The 21,665-nt window shown below is 36.3% G+C and overlaps 1 protein-coding gene and 1 non-coding gene across 5 annotated transcripts in view; both read right to left on the bottom strand.

Moving 5' to 3' along the window:
• Positions 1 to 333: 333 nt before the first annotated feature.
• Positions 334 to 21,665, bottom strand: part of SNCA (synuclein alpha) — a 118,499-nt gene continuing 97,167 nt past the window's right edge. For 3 of the 4 annotated variants that reach the window (XM_046656921.1, XM_046656918.1, XM_046656920.1), the window contains exons 5-6: positions 4,068 to 4,151; positions 334 to 1,300 (exon numbers count right to left, since the gene is read on the bottom strand). In XM_046656921.1, coding sequence (XP_046512877.1) covers positions 1,268 to 1,300; positions 4,068 to 4,151 — 117 coding nt within the window. In that variant the 3' untranslated portion in view covers positions 334 to 1,267. The remainder of the gene's footprint in view (positions 1,301 to 4,067; positions 4,152 to 21,665) is intronic. The other variant, XM_046656919.1, reaches the window with a different exon arrangement.
• LOC124237692 (U6 spliceosomal RNA) lies at positions 19,685 to 19,787 on the bottom strand. Its single transcript, XR_006888080.1, has one exon. It is a non-coding gene; the product is annotated as a U6 spliceosomal RNA (small nuclear RNA).

Here is a 21,665-nt window from a genome sequence, read left to right as displayed (position 1 = left end):
GTGACTTTAAAAGTGACTGCCGTTTTTCTCCTGAATAATTAAAAAGACAAACCAAATAATTTTTCAATTAATTTATATAAGGTTTCATAATCAAGTTTATTGTCAGCCGCCATGGGGAGTTAATGGATCTTCCCTAAAGAGAAAAACCTGTCCTAAAGAAGGATCCTGAAATTTATATTTTTAGCAGAATTTAAAGGAGTCCATGAAATTTTTATAAATCTGGAGAACTGACACTTCTTAAGGTGATTCTCTGGTAGTTCCCAGAGACGTCGAAAGGTATTTCCTGTGTGAAAAAAACAGATTTCTGATTGGAAAAAAAAAAGCAAAAAGGAAATTCTGGGAATTCTGGGTTAAACAAATTTAACCAGGTTCCCTCAGAGCCTTTAATGTGCTAATGTGTCTTATGAATATGTAAAGGAGATGTAGTCAAAATCATTTCTTATACTCAGCATCCCATGGCACCCACTTTTTCAGTAGCCTCTACAGGCCCCAGTGTGCCTCAAAATATACTCTGGGCACTGTTGCTTCAGGGAATTCCCAGAGCAAAGGGTTAATGTTCCATCCCACATGTTTAACGCCTCTAAAATTCCTCCTCTTTCAAATGGCTGTCAAGAACTTTATATTTAAGTTAATTGTGTCAGTTCTCATTTCATGTTGCTTATAAACATGATTTTATTATTAAAGTGAGATGGGATTAAAAAATAGGGTTTTTGTCATGAGATCACATTTTAATTTTCACCATTTATATACAAATACAAGTTAATAAAACACATCACAAAACAGTAAAATTTCCTAGTTAATATTTATAGGTGCATAGTTCATGCTCACATGTGTTTAAGCATTGTATATATTAACAAATTTCACAACACATCATTCTTCTTAGAATCATTAAAAGACACCTAGAAATCTCACATATGAGAGTAAATCACAATTTCTTAACAACAGCAACAAAAAAATAGTGAAGATTTAGAAATAAGTGGTAGTCACTTAGGTGTTTTAAATTTGTTTTAATATTTTAGATTTGAAGCCACAATATCCACACAGCGCACAAGGACCCTGCTACCATATATTCACTTCAGTGGGAGGGAAGCACCGAAATGCTGAGTGGGGGCAGGTACAGACACTTCAATCACTGCTGATGGAAGAGTTCAGAATACACTGTAGAAACTTTGGGAGCATGTCATGACTGGGCATGTTGGAACTGAGCACTCGTACAGGATGGAACATCTGTCAGCAGATCTCAGGGAAGTGGGAGCAAAGATATTTCTTAGGCTTCGGGTTCATAGTCTTGATACCCTTCCTAATATGAGGAAAATCAGAAAGACAACATCCAGCGTTAGTGCAAGTCATCAGGAGTCAAGGATTTAGGGCAAACAAGATAGGACATGGCCCACCACTTTGAATAAAGGTTATACTCAGCAGTTCTGGGAGTATTCTGCTACACACAATACAATTTTACTTTTAATAGTTTTGTCTTCCTGTCAAATATAAAAGTGAATTTTGCTGGTGGTCAGAGTTAGGGTGTCTGAATTCTCCTTGCAGATGTGCCATTTATCAATTGTATGATGTAGTCCTGTAGGACAAATTAATTGCTCTATCTTGCTCTCAGTTCCCTCAACCGTACATTGTGAGAGCCAGATCAAGTGGCCTAAAAGGCCTCTTCTAGGGCTAAGATGCTCTAATTCTTAGAAGGAAATGAAGACATTTAAAGGCAAGTTACATTTTTTCTCCTTTCACTCTCCCAGTGGAAATTTCTTCTTCATTCATGGCTTCAATTGTTCCTTCTATTCCAAAGCCCAGCCCCATACAATATATGGGTAACATCTACGATAAAAATATGAATGGCCTTAACTACAGTGGTCAGATTGGCCCTGTTAAAGAACAAGTAGAATATCAGGATCCTGCTTAAAAACAAACATACCTTCAATAACTCAAGTTACTTTCTGAGTAAAGTACAAACTTAAATGGCAAGGTTGTTCTAGTACTCTACAAGTTGTCTTTGACCCATCTCTGTGGCCTTAATCTGTCACTCTTCTCTGTTCCCTAAGCTTGAATCCTATTGAATTACTCACTGTTCCTCAGACACCTCCTTCTGCATTCTCAGATGTGCACGCCTTCACTTCTGATACTCCCTTGTGCTAGAATGCACTCTCTTCAGTTTGGCCTCTCCTAACTCCCATCCCTCCCACTCAGATCAACACCACCTCTTCTATAGAACTTCTCAACAGATATAAACAGATCCTGTAAAATACTATACTTTTTTGTATATCTTCTATATTTTTGTGCCTGTGATATCTGGTACATAGAAGATAGTCAATAATGTTTGCTAAAGGAATCATGATGGATAAATAAAGGAATAAATTTGTATTTGTTTTTATCAAACCTACTAGATTGCAAACTCCTTGTGTCCTGGTACTATCAATTACTCTTCTCGTATTTTCTATAGTGTTTAGCATTGTGCCCTGCCTAAAAAGACCCAAAAATATTGGGAAAATCTAATTTGGTAAAGAAACAACTTAATCTCAATTTCTATAAATGAGATTATTATCAATGTGCCTTTTTTAAAAAATAAATTGAGGGTCAATCTATTTTTTTTTAAGGTATGCTTTTTGGTGAGGAAGATTGGCCCTGAGATAGCATCTGTTGCCACTCTTCCTCTTTTTTGTTTTTTTCCTCTCCAAAGCTCCAGTACATAGTTGCATATCCTAATTGTAAGTCATTCGAGTTCTTCTATGTGGGATTCCACCTCGGCATGGCTTGATAAGCTGTATGTAGGTCCATGCCCAGGATCCAAACCAGCAAACCCCAGGCTGCGAAAGCAGAGCATGCGAACTTAACCACTGGGCCATGGGGCCAGCCCCTCAATTTGCCTTTTAACGATGCCATAAAGAATACACAACCTAACTCTACAACACACTTTGATTTTTAATGAAGTAATAATACATTTTCTTTGCCTGTGCTATCTGGTTTTTGTATCAGGGTAATATTGTCCTCATAGAATTAGTTGGGGAGTGCTTCCTCCTTGTCTACTTTTGGAAGAGGAATTAATTGGTATTAATTGTAATTAATAGGTATTAATTATTCGCTAAGTGTTTGTTTTTTTTCCTTAAGATTGGCACCTGAGCTAACAACTGTTGCCAATCTTTTTTTTTTTTTTTTAATGCTTTATCTCCCCAAATCCCCCCAGTACATAGTTGTATATCTTAGTTGCAGGTCCTTCTAGTTGCGGCATGTGGCACACTGCCTCAACTTGGCCTGATGAGCGGTGTCATGTGCGTGCCCAGGATCCAAACCAGCGAAACCCTGGGCCGCTGTGGCGGAGCGCGCAAACTTAACCACTCAGCCACGTGGCTGGCCCCTGGGTAGGTTTTTTTTAAACAATAATTCAGTCTTGTTATAGGTCTATTCAGATTTTCTATTTTGTCTTGAGTCAGTTTCATTCACTTAGAAGCATTTTCTAATTTCCCTTGTGACACATTTTCTATTAAAGAAACTTATATTCAAATTAAAATAAAATTGTCAAATTATGCTGTTTAAAACACTAGACTGAAATATATCAATTGTTGCAAACCAAGCATTTATCCTCTTCCTACTGTATAATTTTTGTAACTTTTATTTTACTATGCAAATATCCCACTGGAAATGTATGGCAAATAACAATAACTTTCTTTTGTCATTCAGTTGATTTCTCCAACCTTCCATTTGAGAATTTATTTTATAATATAAGGATCTAATAAGATAATTCTCTATGCGGGGATCGGCAAACTTTCTGTAAAGGGCCAGGCAGTAAACATTTCAGGCTGTGTGGGCCACATCTGGTCTCTGTTGCTGCTGCTTCCCCGCCCCCCGCCAACACTTTACAGATGTAAAAACTCTTCTTAGTTTGTAAGTTGTCCACCCAATCCATGTCCTGGATTTGGCCAACTTGTGCATCTAGAGAGAAAATCATTCTGAGGATAAACATAAGAGAAATCTGTCAGCGACAGATTTTTGGTACTGCTTATTAGAAAGACCCAACTTGAAGTCCTAAACTTTATTCTCACAGTTTTATGTATATAAACTTTTACCTCAGAAGGCATTTCATAAGCCTCATTGTCAGGATCCACAGGCATATCTTCCAGAATTCCTTCCTGTGCGGCTCCTTCTTCACTCTAATATTTAAATGGAAAGCACAAAAAGAATATGATGGGCACCATTTCTCACTTTTTAAAATCAAATGTATTTTGAAAACTTCTTATATATAACGCTGGCGGGGATGCTGTAAAAATAGCATTCCTTAATATTACTGCTGGCGCTCTCAACCATACAATGCCTTTGGGAAAACATTGTGGTGGCATGTGTTATTAACCCTAAAAACATATGAATTTTTTCCCCAAGTAATTCACTACCCAGGAAATAGTCCAAAGTTGTAGGACAAAGATGTTTTTCACAGGATGTGGTAGCTATAACTCTTTTAACTAGGCAGAGCCAATGACATCATTAACCCTCTCTTACTATTTAGATAACTTTTAGTGACCATTAAGTATGAGGAAAATAAGGTAAACTTCCTGTTTAACTGACAAGTAGAGATTTATTTTTCTAACCCAGTTTGTTAGAAGATTTTATGTAGACTGAACAAATAAATGTGACAGAACTGACATTTGATTATCAGAAACGAGGTGCTACTGTATAAATAAGACTAGCGAATGTTACTAGATATGTATGTGCGTGTATTTGGGCATGTTTATGTACATCCTTCACAGTTTAGCCAAGTAACGTTGGATGTTCCTTGTGAATTCATTGGCTAGATTGATCATATATTGGGATCAAGTGAAATCTATCTCTGTTAATTTAAATATTGATTCACTCAGGTTGCAAGTATAAAATAACCGCTTGTTTAAAAAAGTATATGCTTTCTGAGCATGCATTTATCTAGTCCTTTTAAAACTGCACTTTTTAATTTCTACTGTTTATGATGTATCACTTATTTTGAACTAAATATAAGGCATAAAAATTGCACTCATTTATGTAACTACTATACTTTATATATTCTTGAGAAATTATTTTAAACAAAAGTTTAAAAGAATTATAAAATTGGCTTACTTGTGGGCAAGAGTTTGTGAAACCATAAAGGAAATGCAAATATAATATTAAAAGAGAGATCAAATAAGTGATGAGACGAAAAGTAAGCTACAAGAATAAAGACATATAGATAAAAGGAAGCAAGAGAGAAAAAATGGAATAAGATGGAGGATGAAAAATCAAAGATAAACCTCAGGATGTTCAATAACTATCAACACGTCACAAGAATAGGCCTATACTTTCAGAAAGCTTTACTCACTAAAGGAATATATATATTGCTTTCACAAATCTGACTGCTTGGCTTCTTAAGTGTTCTCTCAAGAATGAGAGTATTGATTTGATTAAAATAAAAATACATTAATATTAATAAATTATCATAACTACTGTAAAAATCTGATAAATATCTGAAAAGCAATAGGATATATTGGAGTATATGAGGAAGCCATTTGGTTTAAAACTAATTTGGTCTGTCTGACCTTGTTTTTCCAAAAGGGCACGATGTGGCCTGTTGAGCATGCATGGTACATCTGCTTTAAACCTTTACTATGTCCCAAAGCCAAGAATGATCCCCTTTAATATAGGGATGTAACTTCCCCCCATACTGGCATTTCTTTAAGGACAAGCATCTCTTTCCAGAAACTAAGGATTAATTACTGATCTGTTGTGCTCACCTTGTGACCACTGACCACCGACCTGCTGTGCCAGCTAAGCATCTCATGACAGTAGTAAAAGAGATATGCCTGTCATATGTGATGCATGCTCTTTGTTCCAAGATGGTATATAACCACTCTGTACACCCCACTTCTTTGGTGCCCTTCCTTCTTTAGGGAGGGAAGGCCCTGGGCTATAGACTTCAAACCTGGCTCATAATAAACTCACCCCAATTTTGATTTATAGATTGATTATGGATTATTTGCATCAACAGATCTTAAATAACCGTATTACATTACATGAAGTGGAAACAGTTCACAGAACTCCTATGAGGCAGATTATCCATAGCCACATCTTCCCAAGGAAACTTGGACTCAGAGAGGTTTAGTAATTTACTTAAAGTCAAATTGGCAGAAGTGGCTCCTGACTGTGCTCTTAACCACCACCCTGAGCTTCTCCAAGAGTTTCGGCATTCAAGATGTTTTCTTTAATTGAATCATCTATAGACTTCAGTAACTGAGAAACAGGACATTCTATTGTGTCCTTGACTATGCCCAGTCAATTCCTTTAAGACCTAGTCAAGAGTCTATTCCTAGTAAACAAAATTCTCATAATTTGATTGCTGAAATCCATCAAAGAAATTTATTCACAAACCTTCTATGCTCTATGGGGCCATTACATCTTATATATTACAAAAGTTTACCCAGAGGGAAAACAAACAAACAATATTAGTTAAAGCACAGGTGAGAACTGTCTTTATCAAAACACTGATGAATCACCTGCACATATTAAGAACCAATGGGGATGAAGCGGCAGTATAAAAGGTAGGCTTACGCTTGTGATGATTCCCATAACATAAGGAGCCAAAATTCTTTAAGAACAGGGATAACTGATATTCAGTTTCCTATTTTCTATCCAGTCCCGTGCTGCAATAAAATTTCACCGTCCCATCCTGCCCCTCACACATAACCTGTTGTCCCTAAATCTTCACCAAAGTTTGCTACACAGTGGTCAGAATAGGATGCTGTAGGACAAGAAAAGCATAGCAGGAGATGGGTTATTTCATGAAAGAATTTAGAACCAGAATTGACTAGGAGAAATGTAGTCTCAGGAAAACCATCAAGCATGTATTGCCTTTCCTGTACGAACTGTACCTTAGGGTACACAAATAGTTGATGAGTACAAGTTCTTCTTTATAGATGTAATCTAGCTAAGGAAGGAAAGGTAGAATTAGGGAAGGAATCTAGCCAATGATCATCAGTGGCTGCTAAGGTGACATAAAGAGATATAACCACATTTTGTGCCCCCATCGGAAGTATACATTGCCACCTATAAGATATCCTTGCCAAACATTTGAATTTGACTCACATCTAACTATCACTAATCTGACAGTTTACAGCAAATATAAAGGGCTGAAGAACGTCTTCACATCATTAGATGCAATCAGCAAATTTCTGACTGTGGGAGACGACACAGGACAAATAACACAGCTAGTTCAACAGGTAAATTGCAAGGAAAAGAAAGGTTTAAGGAAATCTCTATATCAAGGCCTGGAGAGAGCATCAGAAAATTGCAACTTAAGAACATTATTTTATTCTTCTTTGGATCCTGATTTAAGCAAATATGAGAAGGAAATGTGAACAGTGACTGTATATTTAATAAAGAGTTATGTTTATTTTTTGAGTATGATAATATATTGGAGTTTTGCTTAAAAAAAGAGTCCTTAACTTTTAGAAATTAAATAATTGAATATTTACAAATCAAATAAGATATCCAGGTATTTGCTTTGAAATGATCCAGGTTTGGGTGGGAAGAAATGGGTGCAGTATAGAAGAAACAAGAGTCTATTACTTGATTGTTGTGAAAAATTAGACCTATGCAAACAATAAATTTTTTAAAGTGTATATGTTTATTTCAATAGTTATTCTCTAACTCTAATACATTTTTCTGAATATGATTATGTGATCTAAATTTGTCAACTCCATGATATTAATACATTTTTAAGCTTACTAAAGTATTTGGCAGCTATTCCAAGAGAGGATATTACAAGTAACAATTTAGACAATCAGCAGATATAATTTTATCCATATACCTGTATATTTACCATTTTATAATCCTCTGTCTAAAAACATTGAGTGTTTTCTAGAAAGATCTCAATAAATTTTGATTTGAACTCCAATTTAGAACTGTGCCTAATTACGCTTTGAGTGTTATAAAAAAGAATAAAATTTTGTATCTTATGGATATTAATAACTTGTTTTCAAAACATAATCATATTTGAAAATATGAAGTTCAGCTTCTATTCATTTTACCGCAAAGAAAAAAAACCCAGTATAACAAATGTCGAACACATTCAAACAACTTGTTCCCAAGTTTTCATTATAACATTTCAAGCCAGAATATGTTAGGGTAATAAATTGCATGGGAAAAATGTCTGGATTATGATATATGCCTGCAAGTTTAGGAAGAGAACTTGTGTGCAAGGTTCCAGAGTAGACAGAGTAAGAGAACACCATTTTTCTCTCTGATAGGCCCTATCTCCAGAATAGCTCTGGTTTCCTTTTTCAAGTGGGATTGTTTTATGGAAAATGAAAGAGGGTAAGTTTAGCATCTTATGTTTACATATGACTCATGGAAAGAAAAACAGTTATCAAAATATTATAATGGGGGGCCAGCCCGGTGGCGCAGTGGTTAAGTTTGCACCTTCTGCTTCGGTGGCCTGGGGGTTCGCCCATTCAGATCCTGGGTGCGGACATGGCACCGCTTGGCAAACCATGCTGTGGCAGGCATCCCACATATAAAGTAGAGGAAGATTGGTACAGATGTTAGCTCAGGGCCAGTCTTCCTCAGCCAAAAAGAGGAGGATTGGGAGCAGATGTTAGCTCAGGGCTAATCTTCCTCAAAAAAAATTACAACAGAGTGGCCCTCCATTGCTAATAAGGAAAGGCATGGACTTAGAGGCTGTAGGGAGCAGAAATGTCTGGGACTGACCTCTCTCACTCTAAAAAACAAACTCAAGTTCTTTTTAAATGAACCTGTTATGTCAAACAGCTGATACATAACCAATTACCAACTCATGCTTGCCTAGGCTAAAGTTGTCTCTAAAATGGACCATGAGATGAGGCTTCACTGCTATGACTTTGTTGGGAAGAGCAATTCCAGGAGAATGAAAGTGAGGGGAGAGGGAAGCTTGCCAAGGAGGAATGAGAAGCAAAGCAGCATGCGGAGAGTCCCAGCTGACGGCTCAGCCCGCTTTAGGGCAGGGCCTGGAGAGCCAGCCAACGTGCTGTGGCATCAGAGGACGTTGGTGCAGCCTCCCTGACTCTCAGCACCTCTGACAGTCTTTCTATTGGCCATGTAAGGGGAGAATTCCCTGGATGAAAAACTTTCATATTTGGAAAACAGAGTAGAGCTTGTTTCCTTGCTCAAATTCTGATTCAAAAGGCAACCAAATTTAATTAACTTTGCTTATTTGTCCTTAATGTCATTAATTTGTCATTAATGTTTCACATTGTTTTAACTTTTGGTTAGCATACTTACCTTTATGAATACAACTATATACATACTATTGCATTTTATTTCATGTTTTAAGCCATATTATATGAAGATATGTTTAAAAACAAGACAACAGGCTCAAAATGGAGTTGCTTATGCTAAGCCCACGTCACCAAACTGAGACTTAATTACAGTTTCTCCTCTTCCAGAAATGCAATCTTAAAACTGTCAATCAGAAATTGTCTGATCAACACTAGTTAGTAATCCTATAGACCCCTGCTGTCTCCTAAAGGAAAGTAGGCTTGCAATAACCAACTTGTTTTTTTGCCTAGCATAATTTCCTTGTTCCCACTGCCTTCTGCCTATAAAAGTCTTTGTACAGCTCTTCAGAGCTCTTTTCTATCTGCCAGATGGGATACTGCCTGATTCCAATCAATTTTTGCTCAAATAAACTCTTAAAATTTTTAATATGCCTCAGTTTGTCTTTTAACAGTTCTGGTGTCAGAAGAGGGAAGGAACTGAAGGAGACACCTGAAAGCCCTTAGGAGCAATGAGCAACCAGGCATAGGGACCTGGTGAGCCCCTTGAACTTGTTGTTTTCCTACTGTCTCTGGAGGTCATGGGTAAGTCCCTTTCAGAACCTAGCTCTGAAGTTTTTGCACTATGAGCTTTCGAACTTTGAGCATTTCTTTCTCTGGACTGGGCCTGGAAACCTGCCAGAGTTGGACTGGGTCTGACTTAAAAGCTGGAGTGGGTCCGGGGTCATACTGGGTCCAACTTAAGCTGTACTGGGTCCAGCGTGAGGCTTCCATGAAATAAACTCTTGTTTTAAGGCCGAACAAGCAGGTTAACCTTGCCAAAGATCATCTTAAATTACAGCGGCCACAGTGGAGAACTTTTAACCTAGATAAGTTTATCCATTTAGGAGGTACCCTAGAGAAAAAGGGGTCTCAGCCAAGCACTCATCAAAAAGTGTAGAGGGATATTATTTTTCCTCCTCTCCAGTTTCTGGTGACCAGGATGAGATCCACTGGGATACCCATTCACTCCAGAGCCTGCAGAAGAGATCCCAGAAAAATGGCATAAGCCAGCAAAGAGCGAGGATTCTTAGAAAAGTCAGCTCTCGCAGATCCCTATCTGTGGTGCCTGGTCAAGAAAGAATGGCAAAATTTCACACTGCCCCTTCCTTTCCAAATTCAGACTGGCAGGTCAAAAACATTTGTAAGAATTAGATCTTTAATTGTGACTCGTGAATTTGCTTTCAGGTACCTACTGCTCATCGATCCTTGCTATTCCAGGGACAGCCACTGGCTTCTTGTCTGTCTCATTTTGTGTCCTGAGAACTTGGCTTGGCAACCCTCAGGTTGAGGTCCCTAAAAATAAGGTTGGATAGAAATGTGGGTTGTACTCCACTGTGGCTGGGGTCCGACCAACAGTTGCCAGCTCCCAGAGGAATTGTCTAATTCTTTCTTTTGGCTACTTTTGGGAGTGGCTCTGGTTCTTGGGAGGGTAGTATCTTTTGCACCCTCTTTGAGGAAACCTCTTGCACCCACAGGGTTGTGCAATACTGCCAGGAACATTTACTGTTTGTCCCGGCTGAAACCTGACAAGGTAATCAAAGGGATATATATTTAGTAGTTCTATGGTCAGAAGTTGGCCAAATTGGAAGCTGATACTCAGATCTAGATAGGAACTTTTTCTTAGGCCTCCTTCCATTATCTAACATGAGACTATGTACCCAGAGGGAACATTCTGAATTCTCTGTGGAAGGATTTAATAAAACATTCCAAGACACACAACTCTAAATGTAGAACATAGCAATCTTTTGATTTTATCTTAGTTGAAGATTTTCTTTATGATATAAAGAAGCAAATTGAGGATAATATAGTTGAATTGGTGGGTCTGCCTCTTGATATCATTCAGGTTGCAACCCAATTCTTTGAAGAATTAAAAACAATGTACTTGTCTTACAAATCGAGTCTTTATGAGAAGAGAAATGGGGCTCTGGAACCAACTCAATGCCCACTTATCCTTTTTACCAACCCCCAAACATCCCCTATATACTCAAAAGGCTTGCCGATATGGTAAAAGATATGGAGCTAGGGAAGAAGTCCTTCTTGGTGGAAATTTCATTCTTTCTCTGTGCCTGGAACCAAAGTAATTCTTATCAGAAGGAGAAAATAAAGAGGAAAGGCTATTTTGTAAACTAGGCTTTTGAAAAATCTTAAAAGTTTCTTTCGCAAATATTAGTAAAAAGCTTTAGCCATCTAAGTAGGCAAGCTTAACTTATTCCACTTACCAGGAATACAATTTGGATCCAATTGTTGTTTTGTAAACCAGTGAGTTTTGCATTACTGCACCTGTCTCATGGCTAAAATTTTTAAACAAAAGCTATAAGATCTCTATTTGTATTGGTCTATATGTCTATGTATGTTTGTTATAAATGTGTGATTTTTTTTCTACCTATGGATCGTATTGCCAAATTAATTTGCAAAGAGTTCTATTTAATTGGCTTAAAGACAAACAAGCAATTATATAATCAAGTATGCTCTCAGAAATATAAAAACACCCAAATGTTTTCAAGTTCATATGATCTAGGATAATCTTTGGTAGTTTAAAGCTAGTTTAAATTTGTTGGATTAATTAAAACAGGTATGTCTTTAGAGTTATCAGCATCAAATATAATACTTTCATTCTACCTAGGTTAACAAAAATTAAACAAGGTCATGTTGTCTCTGTTACAGAATTTTCAGCAAGAAAGATAACTTAAGGTGATGGTTAGCTGTTTAATATTTCATGAAATTTTCATGATTAATCTAACCAAAATTGTTAAGAACAAGTAAATTAGATATAAGATAAAAGTTTATAAATGGTCTTTTCAACAATAATTATGCTTTATGGTATGTCTACTTAAAAATGGTTTCCAGAATCTTTTTGCTAACTTGAAACCTTAAAGTTATACTGAGATTAGTTAAATAATGGATATTCATTGAATATCTAGATCATTACCAAATAATACAAAATACTGAAGCATTAATTATTGATCATAGGTTTACCCACTTTTGGCCTTCCTTTTACAGAGAAACTAAAGATATTGGGTCTATTAGTAAACATGTTTTGTGCCACCTTGAAAAATTTACTATGAGGAAGAATGTGCTTCTTAGAAAATATTGAATGTACTTATCAATTTGCCAGTCTACAGAATGCTAGTGTAACAGATAGTCCACAATTACTTACTTCTTAGTTTTCACTAGGAATTAAGGATTCAAGACTTTACAAATTAAGAATATAAGGTTTAGGAATTCTAATCAATATGTTATTCAAAATATTTAGGAGTAACAACAGTGAAAGGAAACAACTGCCCATGAAAAGTACATAAAGAAAGTAAAATGATTAATTGTTCCAGAAGGAGAAAGAGGAAAAAATCTGAATAGATGTAAAAACATTGTAGAAGGTTTATGGAAAAGGAATCTTTGGAAGGGAATTTTATGTGTGGTCAAACTGGCTAATATTGGAATGGATTTATTTAAGTTTTTAAAAAATGAGTTTTAATATCAAAAGTACAATGGTGCCAAATTAGAATTTGGTTTTCTCTCTGTTCAAAGAACAAAGTTTTCTTAGATTATTGGTCTGCTCTTAAGAAATTGGAAACAAAGAAAGATTTTTCTTTACTTTTTAAGTAACTCTCTTGGACAGCAAAGATTTTGTGTCTTACCAAAAAATAACCTACTGTGCTTCACATTGTCTTTTTCAGGTCTTTGATTACTTAAGAGGGCCCAGTCTTCTCAATATTAAGAAAGCTAAGTTTTGTTCACAACTATGTAACCTTTTGTATTTGCTTTTAACATCTTCTATTGTCACTCTGGTCAAACAAGTAATTAAGTATTATTTCATAATGATCTGTGATACTAACTAATCAAATGTTCAACCCTTTTGACATTTTCTCAAAATCAGATTCTAAATGGACTCTTTCTGATCTCAAATCAACTTTGAGATTCCCAGAGGGCCCTTGGAAAATCTCAGAGAATTTGTCTCTTACTTTGTAAAAGAGAAACGTTAAACTAATTGGGTTTATTCGGTATGTTAAATTACATGGGAAGCATTGTCAAATAAGTGATGGTAAATCTTCTTAGGTTATATGGATATATATGGATGCACGTTATTAATATTTACTCTAGAAATTGTATGAAATTCCTAAAACTCTGATATGTCCTGATATGTTATTAGTCATATATTGCAGTTATTATCTTAAAATGTTATATATCACAGAAATAACCAAATTTCCTTATCAATTCCATTATAATGAATTCCCATCAGATCTTTAACCATGGGCATTTTTAAGTCTTTCATCACTTACAAACAGTTATTGTTTTACTCTGATGCTTTTGCAGAAGTGAGATTCATGGGAAGGACCTACCAAGTACATTTGACCACTGACACTGCTGCCAAATTACATGGTGTTGAAACTTGGGTGCATATTTCACAACTGAAGAAGGCTGCATCTGACATCTGGTCCTGTGCAAATGCTGGAGACCCCAAAATCAAATTGATGGGGAAGAGAAGTAGCCAGCATTGAGGTAGACTGCTTCCTCCCAAGATGTCAGATCAAGAATGTTTCTTTCCAGTGCTCCTTCCCTCTCTGATTATCCTTTTCTTCATTCTTATACCGTGAAAGTCTTTATGCTTCTTTTTCTACCTTCGCCTTGCTCTGGCCTGGAAAGATAATGCCATTGTTAACACATCTCAGGCCATTGCACAGGGGGGTAATTCAACGTCCAAATGACTGTTAGATTTGCTACAATGCTGGTGATTCTGTAGTTCTTCCTAGCACAAACCTCTCCCTGATTTCCAGTGCCTCTGTTTCTCTACAACAAACTCAGCCTTCTCTCTATCGTGTCGGGCTCCCTAACCCCAGGGGTTCATTTTCCTGTCTCTGGTTAACAACTGCAAACCCGGGGAACTTTGCATACAGCCTCTGTACAAAGAAAGGGGCACAAGGCAAGGGTAACCAAAATAAAACTACCTGCGTGGCCTACAGACCCTTACATTTTACTGGCCTCCATGGCTGTCACCATTCCTGTCCCAAGACCTAGACTCAAATGGGAAATACCAGGAGGCATACATGATTCAAAATTTGTTTCCTTTGGCAGATCCCCTGGGGTCCTTGTTAAAAATGCAGGTTTCTAGGGCCCTGTGAATGTCTGATATGCTTTTCAGAAATCACTACCTGACATCACCAGCTGTTTGTAAGTTCTGTGCCAACATTTGGTACAGAGGATAGCGACATAGTTGCTGTCAGTGTGAACACATAAAAAAAAGCCTTTTTTTGTGAAGTCTTCCATTTTGAAGTCTATGAAAGATTGTCAGTACATGGTCAGGGTGTTCTAAATACTCTGAGAAGCAACACGTGATGATATTTATAGTAACAGGGCTTCATCCACTACCTGGCATCTATGCCTCAAGCATTCAGAGCATCAGAAGCACCCTCTTCCCCACTGCTTTTACACCGCAAGATATTTTGGGTGGAACCATTATTTTACCACATTGTGGAACAACATTAATCAACTGCAAATAACTCAGCACCTCAAACTGTTGGGGATGGAGCAGAGACAGTAACCTTAAAAAAAAGGGAAGAAACTAAACAAAACTCTAATAAGAGGGGAAAAAACGGTTCAACTTAGCATTCATCTTAAAGAATCCAGTGTTTCTGATATGAAATCAAGCTCAGAACTCCTGTTTAAGTGAAAACAGCATAGACTTTTTAAAAATGTGCATATCATGTACTTTCCATCTTTAAAGGGAGAGGATATGATATGTGTGTAGATAGCATAATAGTGTATCCCACTAAGAGAAAAACTAAAAAATTTTTAGTTTATTGGAAAACTATAAAACTAAAAAACTAAAAACTAAAAAAATGAAGTTAGCAGGCATGAGAATCTTGTTTAAAAGTAAGGTTAAGATATATTCCATATAGTCAATCTTTTGTTGTCAATTCTTAGTGTTCTAATGATGCCATTTGGGGTGGGGGGTCAAGGGCATCTGATTCAAAATCAGGTTAATTTTAATTTTTTTTAAACGGCTAAGGAATTTTATAAGGAAAAGAAGTTGAACAAAGTTTTAAAACTTTGGACAATGTCATTTAACTTTTAAACCAAAACAATATATGTAGTTCAGAAATACCAATATATTTTGTCTTAATATTATGTATAGGAAATAAAAATAGTATAATGGCCATATTTATTAGTCACAGGCTATGAAGAGTGTGTAAATGCATTGTAGTAATTAAATGCTATGACATGAGAAACCATGAAAATTGACATGTTCTGGTGTAACCAACACATACACAGACATACACACACTACACTGAGCCACTGATTATCTCTGGGGCTACCTTCTGAGACCATCTTGAATCCCCTAATTAGAAAGGGCAATTATAGCATATGATTTTCATTACAAATTACTTATGCCACAATAAGCAAAACCTAGCAAGAAGGCTGAGTGAAGATGTGGCTCCTGCTAGGCTTTCTTATTGGTGAAGTGACCTACTCTCTTCATCAGCTGTGTTGCACATCTACTCAGATTGTGTCTAGCAAATTTACAACTTACTATGTCATCAACCATCTGAATCACTTGGGAAAAGTCAAACTGATGAACACCATAAGTCATATAGTAAAGACATTGTACTATATATAGTTCATACCGACAAGGAACCTTTTCCGATTGAAAATGCAAATTTATTTTAATTAAGTGATACTTTTAGAGAAACACTCTTACATAGAAATAATATGTATTTAGATCCATTCATGCTCTACTTTGGATAATCTATTAGCATATTACTCATTTGCTTGCCTTTTGCCTTTCTAACTATTTCTTTAGTCTTGGTAAGCCCCTCAGAGAGAAAGAAGGATGAAGGGAACAGGTGAAATGAAAACTAGTTTATTTGACTGCTTTGAAAAGGTTTGGAAGTGGAGGAGAGAGTAAAGTCAATACATGAAATCTATTTTGGAGTTATTTTTGGATGCTATTTATCACTATTAGCCTCAAATCCAGTTTTAAATACATTCCACCATAAATTACAAAATAACTAGTCTATAAATCAGGAATCAGTGTGAAATCACTTTATAGAAGAAATTTTCGTTATATAGTAAAGAAGTAGTAGTTTATCTTAAATCCTCATTCTCTTTGGTAAGCATAACAAGCAGCTCAGTGACTGCCATATTTCTGACAGTGCCATGTAATTAGCTGACTCACCTAATAAGACTTCAGAGCAGAGTAACATTGCCAGCTGTTTTTCCTGTCACATGGAATATAGAACTAGTTACAAATACTAACATACAATGGGAAGTCTGGGAATAAACTATTTTCAGTTTTAATGTCTAAATATTAATCCTCCTCTTCCATTAATGAAAAAAACCACTACTCTATATGTTTAAATATATATTTAAAGTTGATTATTTCAAGTTTGCCTAGATAGGATTCTTGAAGATCAGCCCCTTGGGGAGTGATTGAATAAGACATCAGAATAGAAGTGGGTCAACCTGAGAAAGAGCTACTCTTGTCTTGAGCTCGGAAGCAGCCAGTCATTTCAGCTTTGCAAATGCATTGACATATGGAGGCAAGTATTAAAACTAGCAACTAGGTGAGGAATCAGTGGGGAGTGTAGGCTTTGACAAAGAAAGAGATAGAGAGCCTGCTTCTGTATTTTAGGGAATTTAGTGAATGCTGAAAGGCTCCTGGGAAGAGGAAATTTGCTGTCAAGATCTTAGTGAGTCAAAGCCCAGGTGTTGGCTTTCAAAAAGAGGTAGGAAACTGGTCTTAATATCTGACTGGGAGAAAATACTTCAGGCAAAACAAACTGCTCATACACAAAAGGGTGGATAGGACTTACAGGGCTCTAAGAGTGAAGGCAATAGCTTCCAGGCTAGTGGATATGAAACCCAGGAGAAGAATCTTAAAGAGCAAGATAAAGATGTATCTTCTTCATCTAAGAGAGTAAAGACTAGGAAAGGGTATATAAAGTCAAAGCAGGAACAAGGACATTCAGGCGAATCTGGTAACCTGAGGTTCCAGGAGTCTCCTTATCGCTGGGTACAGATGCCAGTCAAGTGTAAAGGGCTTTCAAGATCGGGAAGGAAAACTCTTCAAGTGGATCCGAGCCTTCAAGTTGAAATATCTTTGTTTAGCATGTATGACAGACAGGAGGCACTGAGGAGCAATGCCCCACAGACCGCAGTAGTCAATTTCAATAGCTGTTGCAATTATTCTGCTCTGTAAATTCTTTCATTGTTAAGCTTGGTCACACAAGTTGTGGTTGTTACTCGCTTTTGGTTACTCTGAATACCTGTATCCATGTCTCAACAATCTGAGATAAAGGGGAAACTGCTTACCAGATTATCATGAAAAAGAATGGGCTGGATGTATTCTAAGAAGGTCATTCAAATGAAATATTACTAAAATGCTTAATTTTCTGTCTTACTCTGACACGGAGTAACAATGATAGTTAAGATTTATTTAGGCCTTACTCTCTATTTGGTACTGTTCCAAGAGTTTCACATGCATTATTTGATCCTAAAAAATAATTTCAGGGCCAGCCCCGGTAGCCTAGTGGTTAAGTTCAGCACACCCCTCTTCGGTGGCCTGGAGTTATGTTCCCGGGTGTGGACCTCAACCACTCATCAGTGGCCGCTGTGATGGCAGCTCACATACAATAAAAGAGGAAGATTGGCAATGGATGTTAGTTTAGGGCGAGTCTTCCTCAGAAAAAAAAAAATTCTGTGAGGATGTTACTATTACTAATTCTCTATTTTATCAATGAATGAGCAGAAATAGGCAGTCTAGCTCCAGAGTCAAACTCTTGGCTGTATTATGCAACATAATTTGTCAAGCTTCTTGAAAAAAACCTCTTATATACTAAAACATTAAGTTGAGCTGCTTACACAAGATGAAATTAAATTTCAAAAAATTAATACTCTCAAAATGCAATGTAAAATATTTTATGATTAAATATCCGAGCTATCTCTATTACTACTTAGAAGTTTGTTGCTATTTTTATCAGAAAAAAATAAGAGGCTAAAAGAATTGCATATATGTGATATAGTTACAAGGGAAAAACCAGACAGAATATATTTTTTACCACATGGTTATTAAATCTGCAAACACTAGGTTGATTAACTTTTTGTTATAGGGAAAAATGGCTTATTATGAATTCAATGCAGAACATTTTTCTGGTTTAGACCTTTTCATTAGAGTGTGTTCTAACAGAATAAAGATGATAAAATTGTCAGAAATAAATTGGTCATTTTTTTCCTTAAATACATGGCACAGAAACTACAATTCTTTAGACTAGATTGAAATGTCATCACTTGAGTTTCTTTCTGCACTCCTTTTGACCAATTAATAAAGCTTTTGCTTGGGTCACAGGAGTTATCTTCCTTAGCTCACCACTGGAAACGGTAATCTCTCTCCAGCACCAAGTTCATTTTGATTATCACACTAAAACGTAATGGTCCATTAAGTCCATGGATGGATGTTACACTTAGTCATGATGTTTATTTGTTTATTTACCCTATCTTATTCCACAGAGAATTTGAAGGGGAATAAAAGATGATTTCTTCATCACAACAAACGAACAACCTCTGCTTTGTCTAGTGTTATCTTTTTTCTTTCTTTAAGTACTAAATGTTATTTGTGTTCTTTTAATTACTTTTAAAGCATCCATTATTTCGGGATTACATTATTGAACTGAATAAAGTAATACAGAGTTCTGTGTTTAATTTTTTCAACCATTCTCCCTTCTTTAATTTGGTTCATTTATATCTCCCTTCGGTTTTTATTGAGTGGGGACTCCTGATTTCTGTATCAGAGGGAAAGAAACAAATATACACAATATTCTGTATTTACGATGCTGCAACTCTCTCTACGGTTGCAGTAGTTGGGTTGGGTGTGTGTGTGCATTAGAAACCATTATCAAGGATGATTCCAAATCTGTTGAGGAACTAAAACTGTGGTTCCACAAGCACTCTAAATCTTTGTTTCATAGTTCCCTCCCTCCGACAATTGTATACACTATTTGTTGTTTGGAAGACCTTGAGAAAATATGCTTTTAAAAGCATGGGATTTGGTGGCCAATTGACCTAGTGGCAGATAGTATCTGTGAGATTGTGAGCAATTTAGATGGCTCAACTGGAAAATGGTAATAAAACCTTTCTCAGACTGTTGTTGTGTTAAATGAGATGAATACATAAAACAGCCTATAACGACCAGTGCACAGTCATAATAATACCAAATATTTACTGAGCATCTACTAGGCCTTAGACTGTCTTGAGCACTTTATTTTTGTTATCTAAGTATCCCAATAAATGCATATACTGTCTCAATACATATCACCCACTGTTGTTATATTTTCATCTTATTGCTAATTTTATTTTAGCTTTTTTCTTTATTTTCATTAAAATATAGTTGATGAGAAATAATATGTAAAAATATGGAATGCTTCACAAATTTGTGTGTCTTCCTTACATAGAGGCCAGGCTAATCTTCTCTGTATCGTTCCAGTTTTAGTACATCTGTTGCCAAAGCAAGCATTTTTTTTTTAAAGATTTTACTTTTTCCTTTTTCTCCCCAAAGCCCCCTGGTACATAGTTGTATATTCTTCGTTGTGGGTCCTTCTAGTTGTGGTATGTGAGCATGCTAATTTTTATAAAAGCTTTTCTTAGAAAATATTGAAACAAAAAAAACTGTTTTAAGAATGGGAGCTTTTGCCTTATTTCATTGATTAGCTACATTTGACTCTCCAATGAACCTCGTGTTTTGCCTTTCTCTAACCGGGCCACAAGTCCTCCTCTTTGGTCTCTTTCCTTCAGCTGCCCAGAATACGGTGAAAACACTTAGTACTAAATGACAGATAGGCATTGTTGTATCCTGAGCACATCCTAGTGACATAGATAAGAAGCAAATGCTACAAGTGCAGTGTTCTAATCATTTTTAACTGAAGACCTACAAGCAGAAGCAAAGCTATATTTAGACTGTACTGGGGGTGAGAAATATTCACAGTGCCAGTATTTGAAGATGAACATACCTTTTTTGATATCTGTAACACTCAAAAAGAAGCATCTCTTATCCCTGCAAGGATATAATAATTACCTTCCCAAAATTGAAGTAAAACAAGATATATATTACAAGTCATGACCCTTCTCTTGTAGCCTCTTGGGTCAACCTCACAAAAGGGTCAGTAGTGTACCTGTGAAACTCTAGACTGCTCTGTCAGTCAACTACAGCCTTAACATAAGAAACAGAACACAGAGGAAAAATATAGAACGCTGAGATCTTAGAAACAGCAAATACCAATAGCGTAACAGTAGGATTTATGACAATAAGTCACAATAACTGGTAGCACTGTGACCTGCATCCAAAAATATGCAATATGTTTGGCTTTAAGGAGTTATAAGATTTTGGGAGGCAAATATAGAATTAACATTCTTTTGTACTGAGAATTGACATAATAATGATGATTTTTGTGAATTATTTATCAATAAGCACTTTGAAGTTATAATAAAACTATGATACAGAAAATGTTGTTTCTCTACTTCAGAGATAGAGGTTCCATAAATTTTGCTGCCAAATATGCAAGCTTATTGCCAATACCAACATACTCAACTAATCAAAAGAAAGTAATTAGCAGTATAAATCCAATAAACATACTTGTTACACATAGTGCATTATATTGTAGAATGTACAACATTATATAAGACACGGTCCCTTTACCTCAAGCAAACTCAAGTCTAGATAGATAATAAGAGATACGTAAAAGCAAGTAAAACACAAGGTAGTAAATGTGATACAGGGCAATAGGAAGGTAAATGTAAAATGTTCAGAATGGGATGAGATTACTTCTGGCTAGAGGAAACATCATTAGAAGAAGGTCTGAAAATCTTGGTCAGACTGGGAACTTCAGAGAGAGAACACATGGACAAAAAGGTAGTGGTTGGATGTGATTTGTATGGTTGGAGCATAGGATGTGGGCATAGATGAGTGCCCTGAAAACTATTCAGTGCAGTTGGAACATTTGAACTGTTCTGTGCAGAATGCCAAAAAGTTATATAGCACAATTTTGTTTTAGGAAGAATGTTCTGGCAATGATGCACATAACACTTTGGAAGGAAGAGAAGCAGAGATGGGTGGATCATGTAGGGGATTAGTCACAACAACAATCCAGAGAGACATAATGATGTGACTAGAGGAATGGGAGTGGAAATGGAGCAAAGTGATTGATTTTGTAAGATGATATAGAAGTTGAATGCACAGAATTTAGCAACTGTTGTTCAAAAACCATGCTAAGTCTGAGATTTTATTCTACTTACAAGATAACAAGTTAGCCTGCCACAGTTTTACGGATACTGGCCAAAGACGCAAGTGTCCTGGGTCGGAGACAAATGACTTTATTGTTCATGATAACAGCA

The sequence above is a fragment of the Equus quagga genome, chromosome 3 (assembly GCF_021613505.1).
Source record: "Equus quagga isolate Etosha38 chromosome 3, UCLA_HA_Equagga_1.0, whole genome shotgun sequence".
Lineage (NCBI taxonomy): Eukaryota > Metazoa > Chordata > Mammalia > Perissodactyla > Equidae > Equus > Equus quagga.
This window is presented reverse-complemented; position numbering and strand designations above follow the sequence as displayed.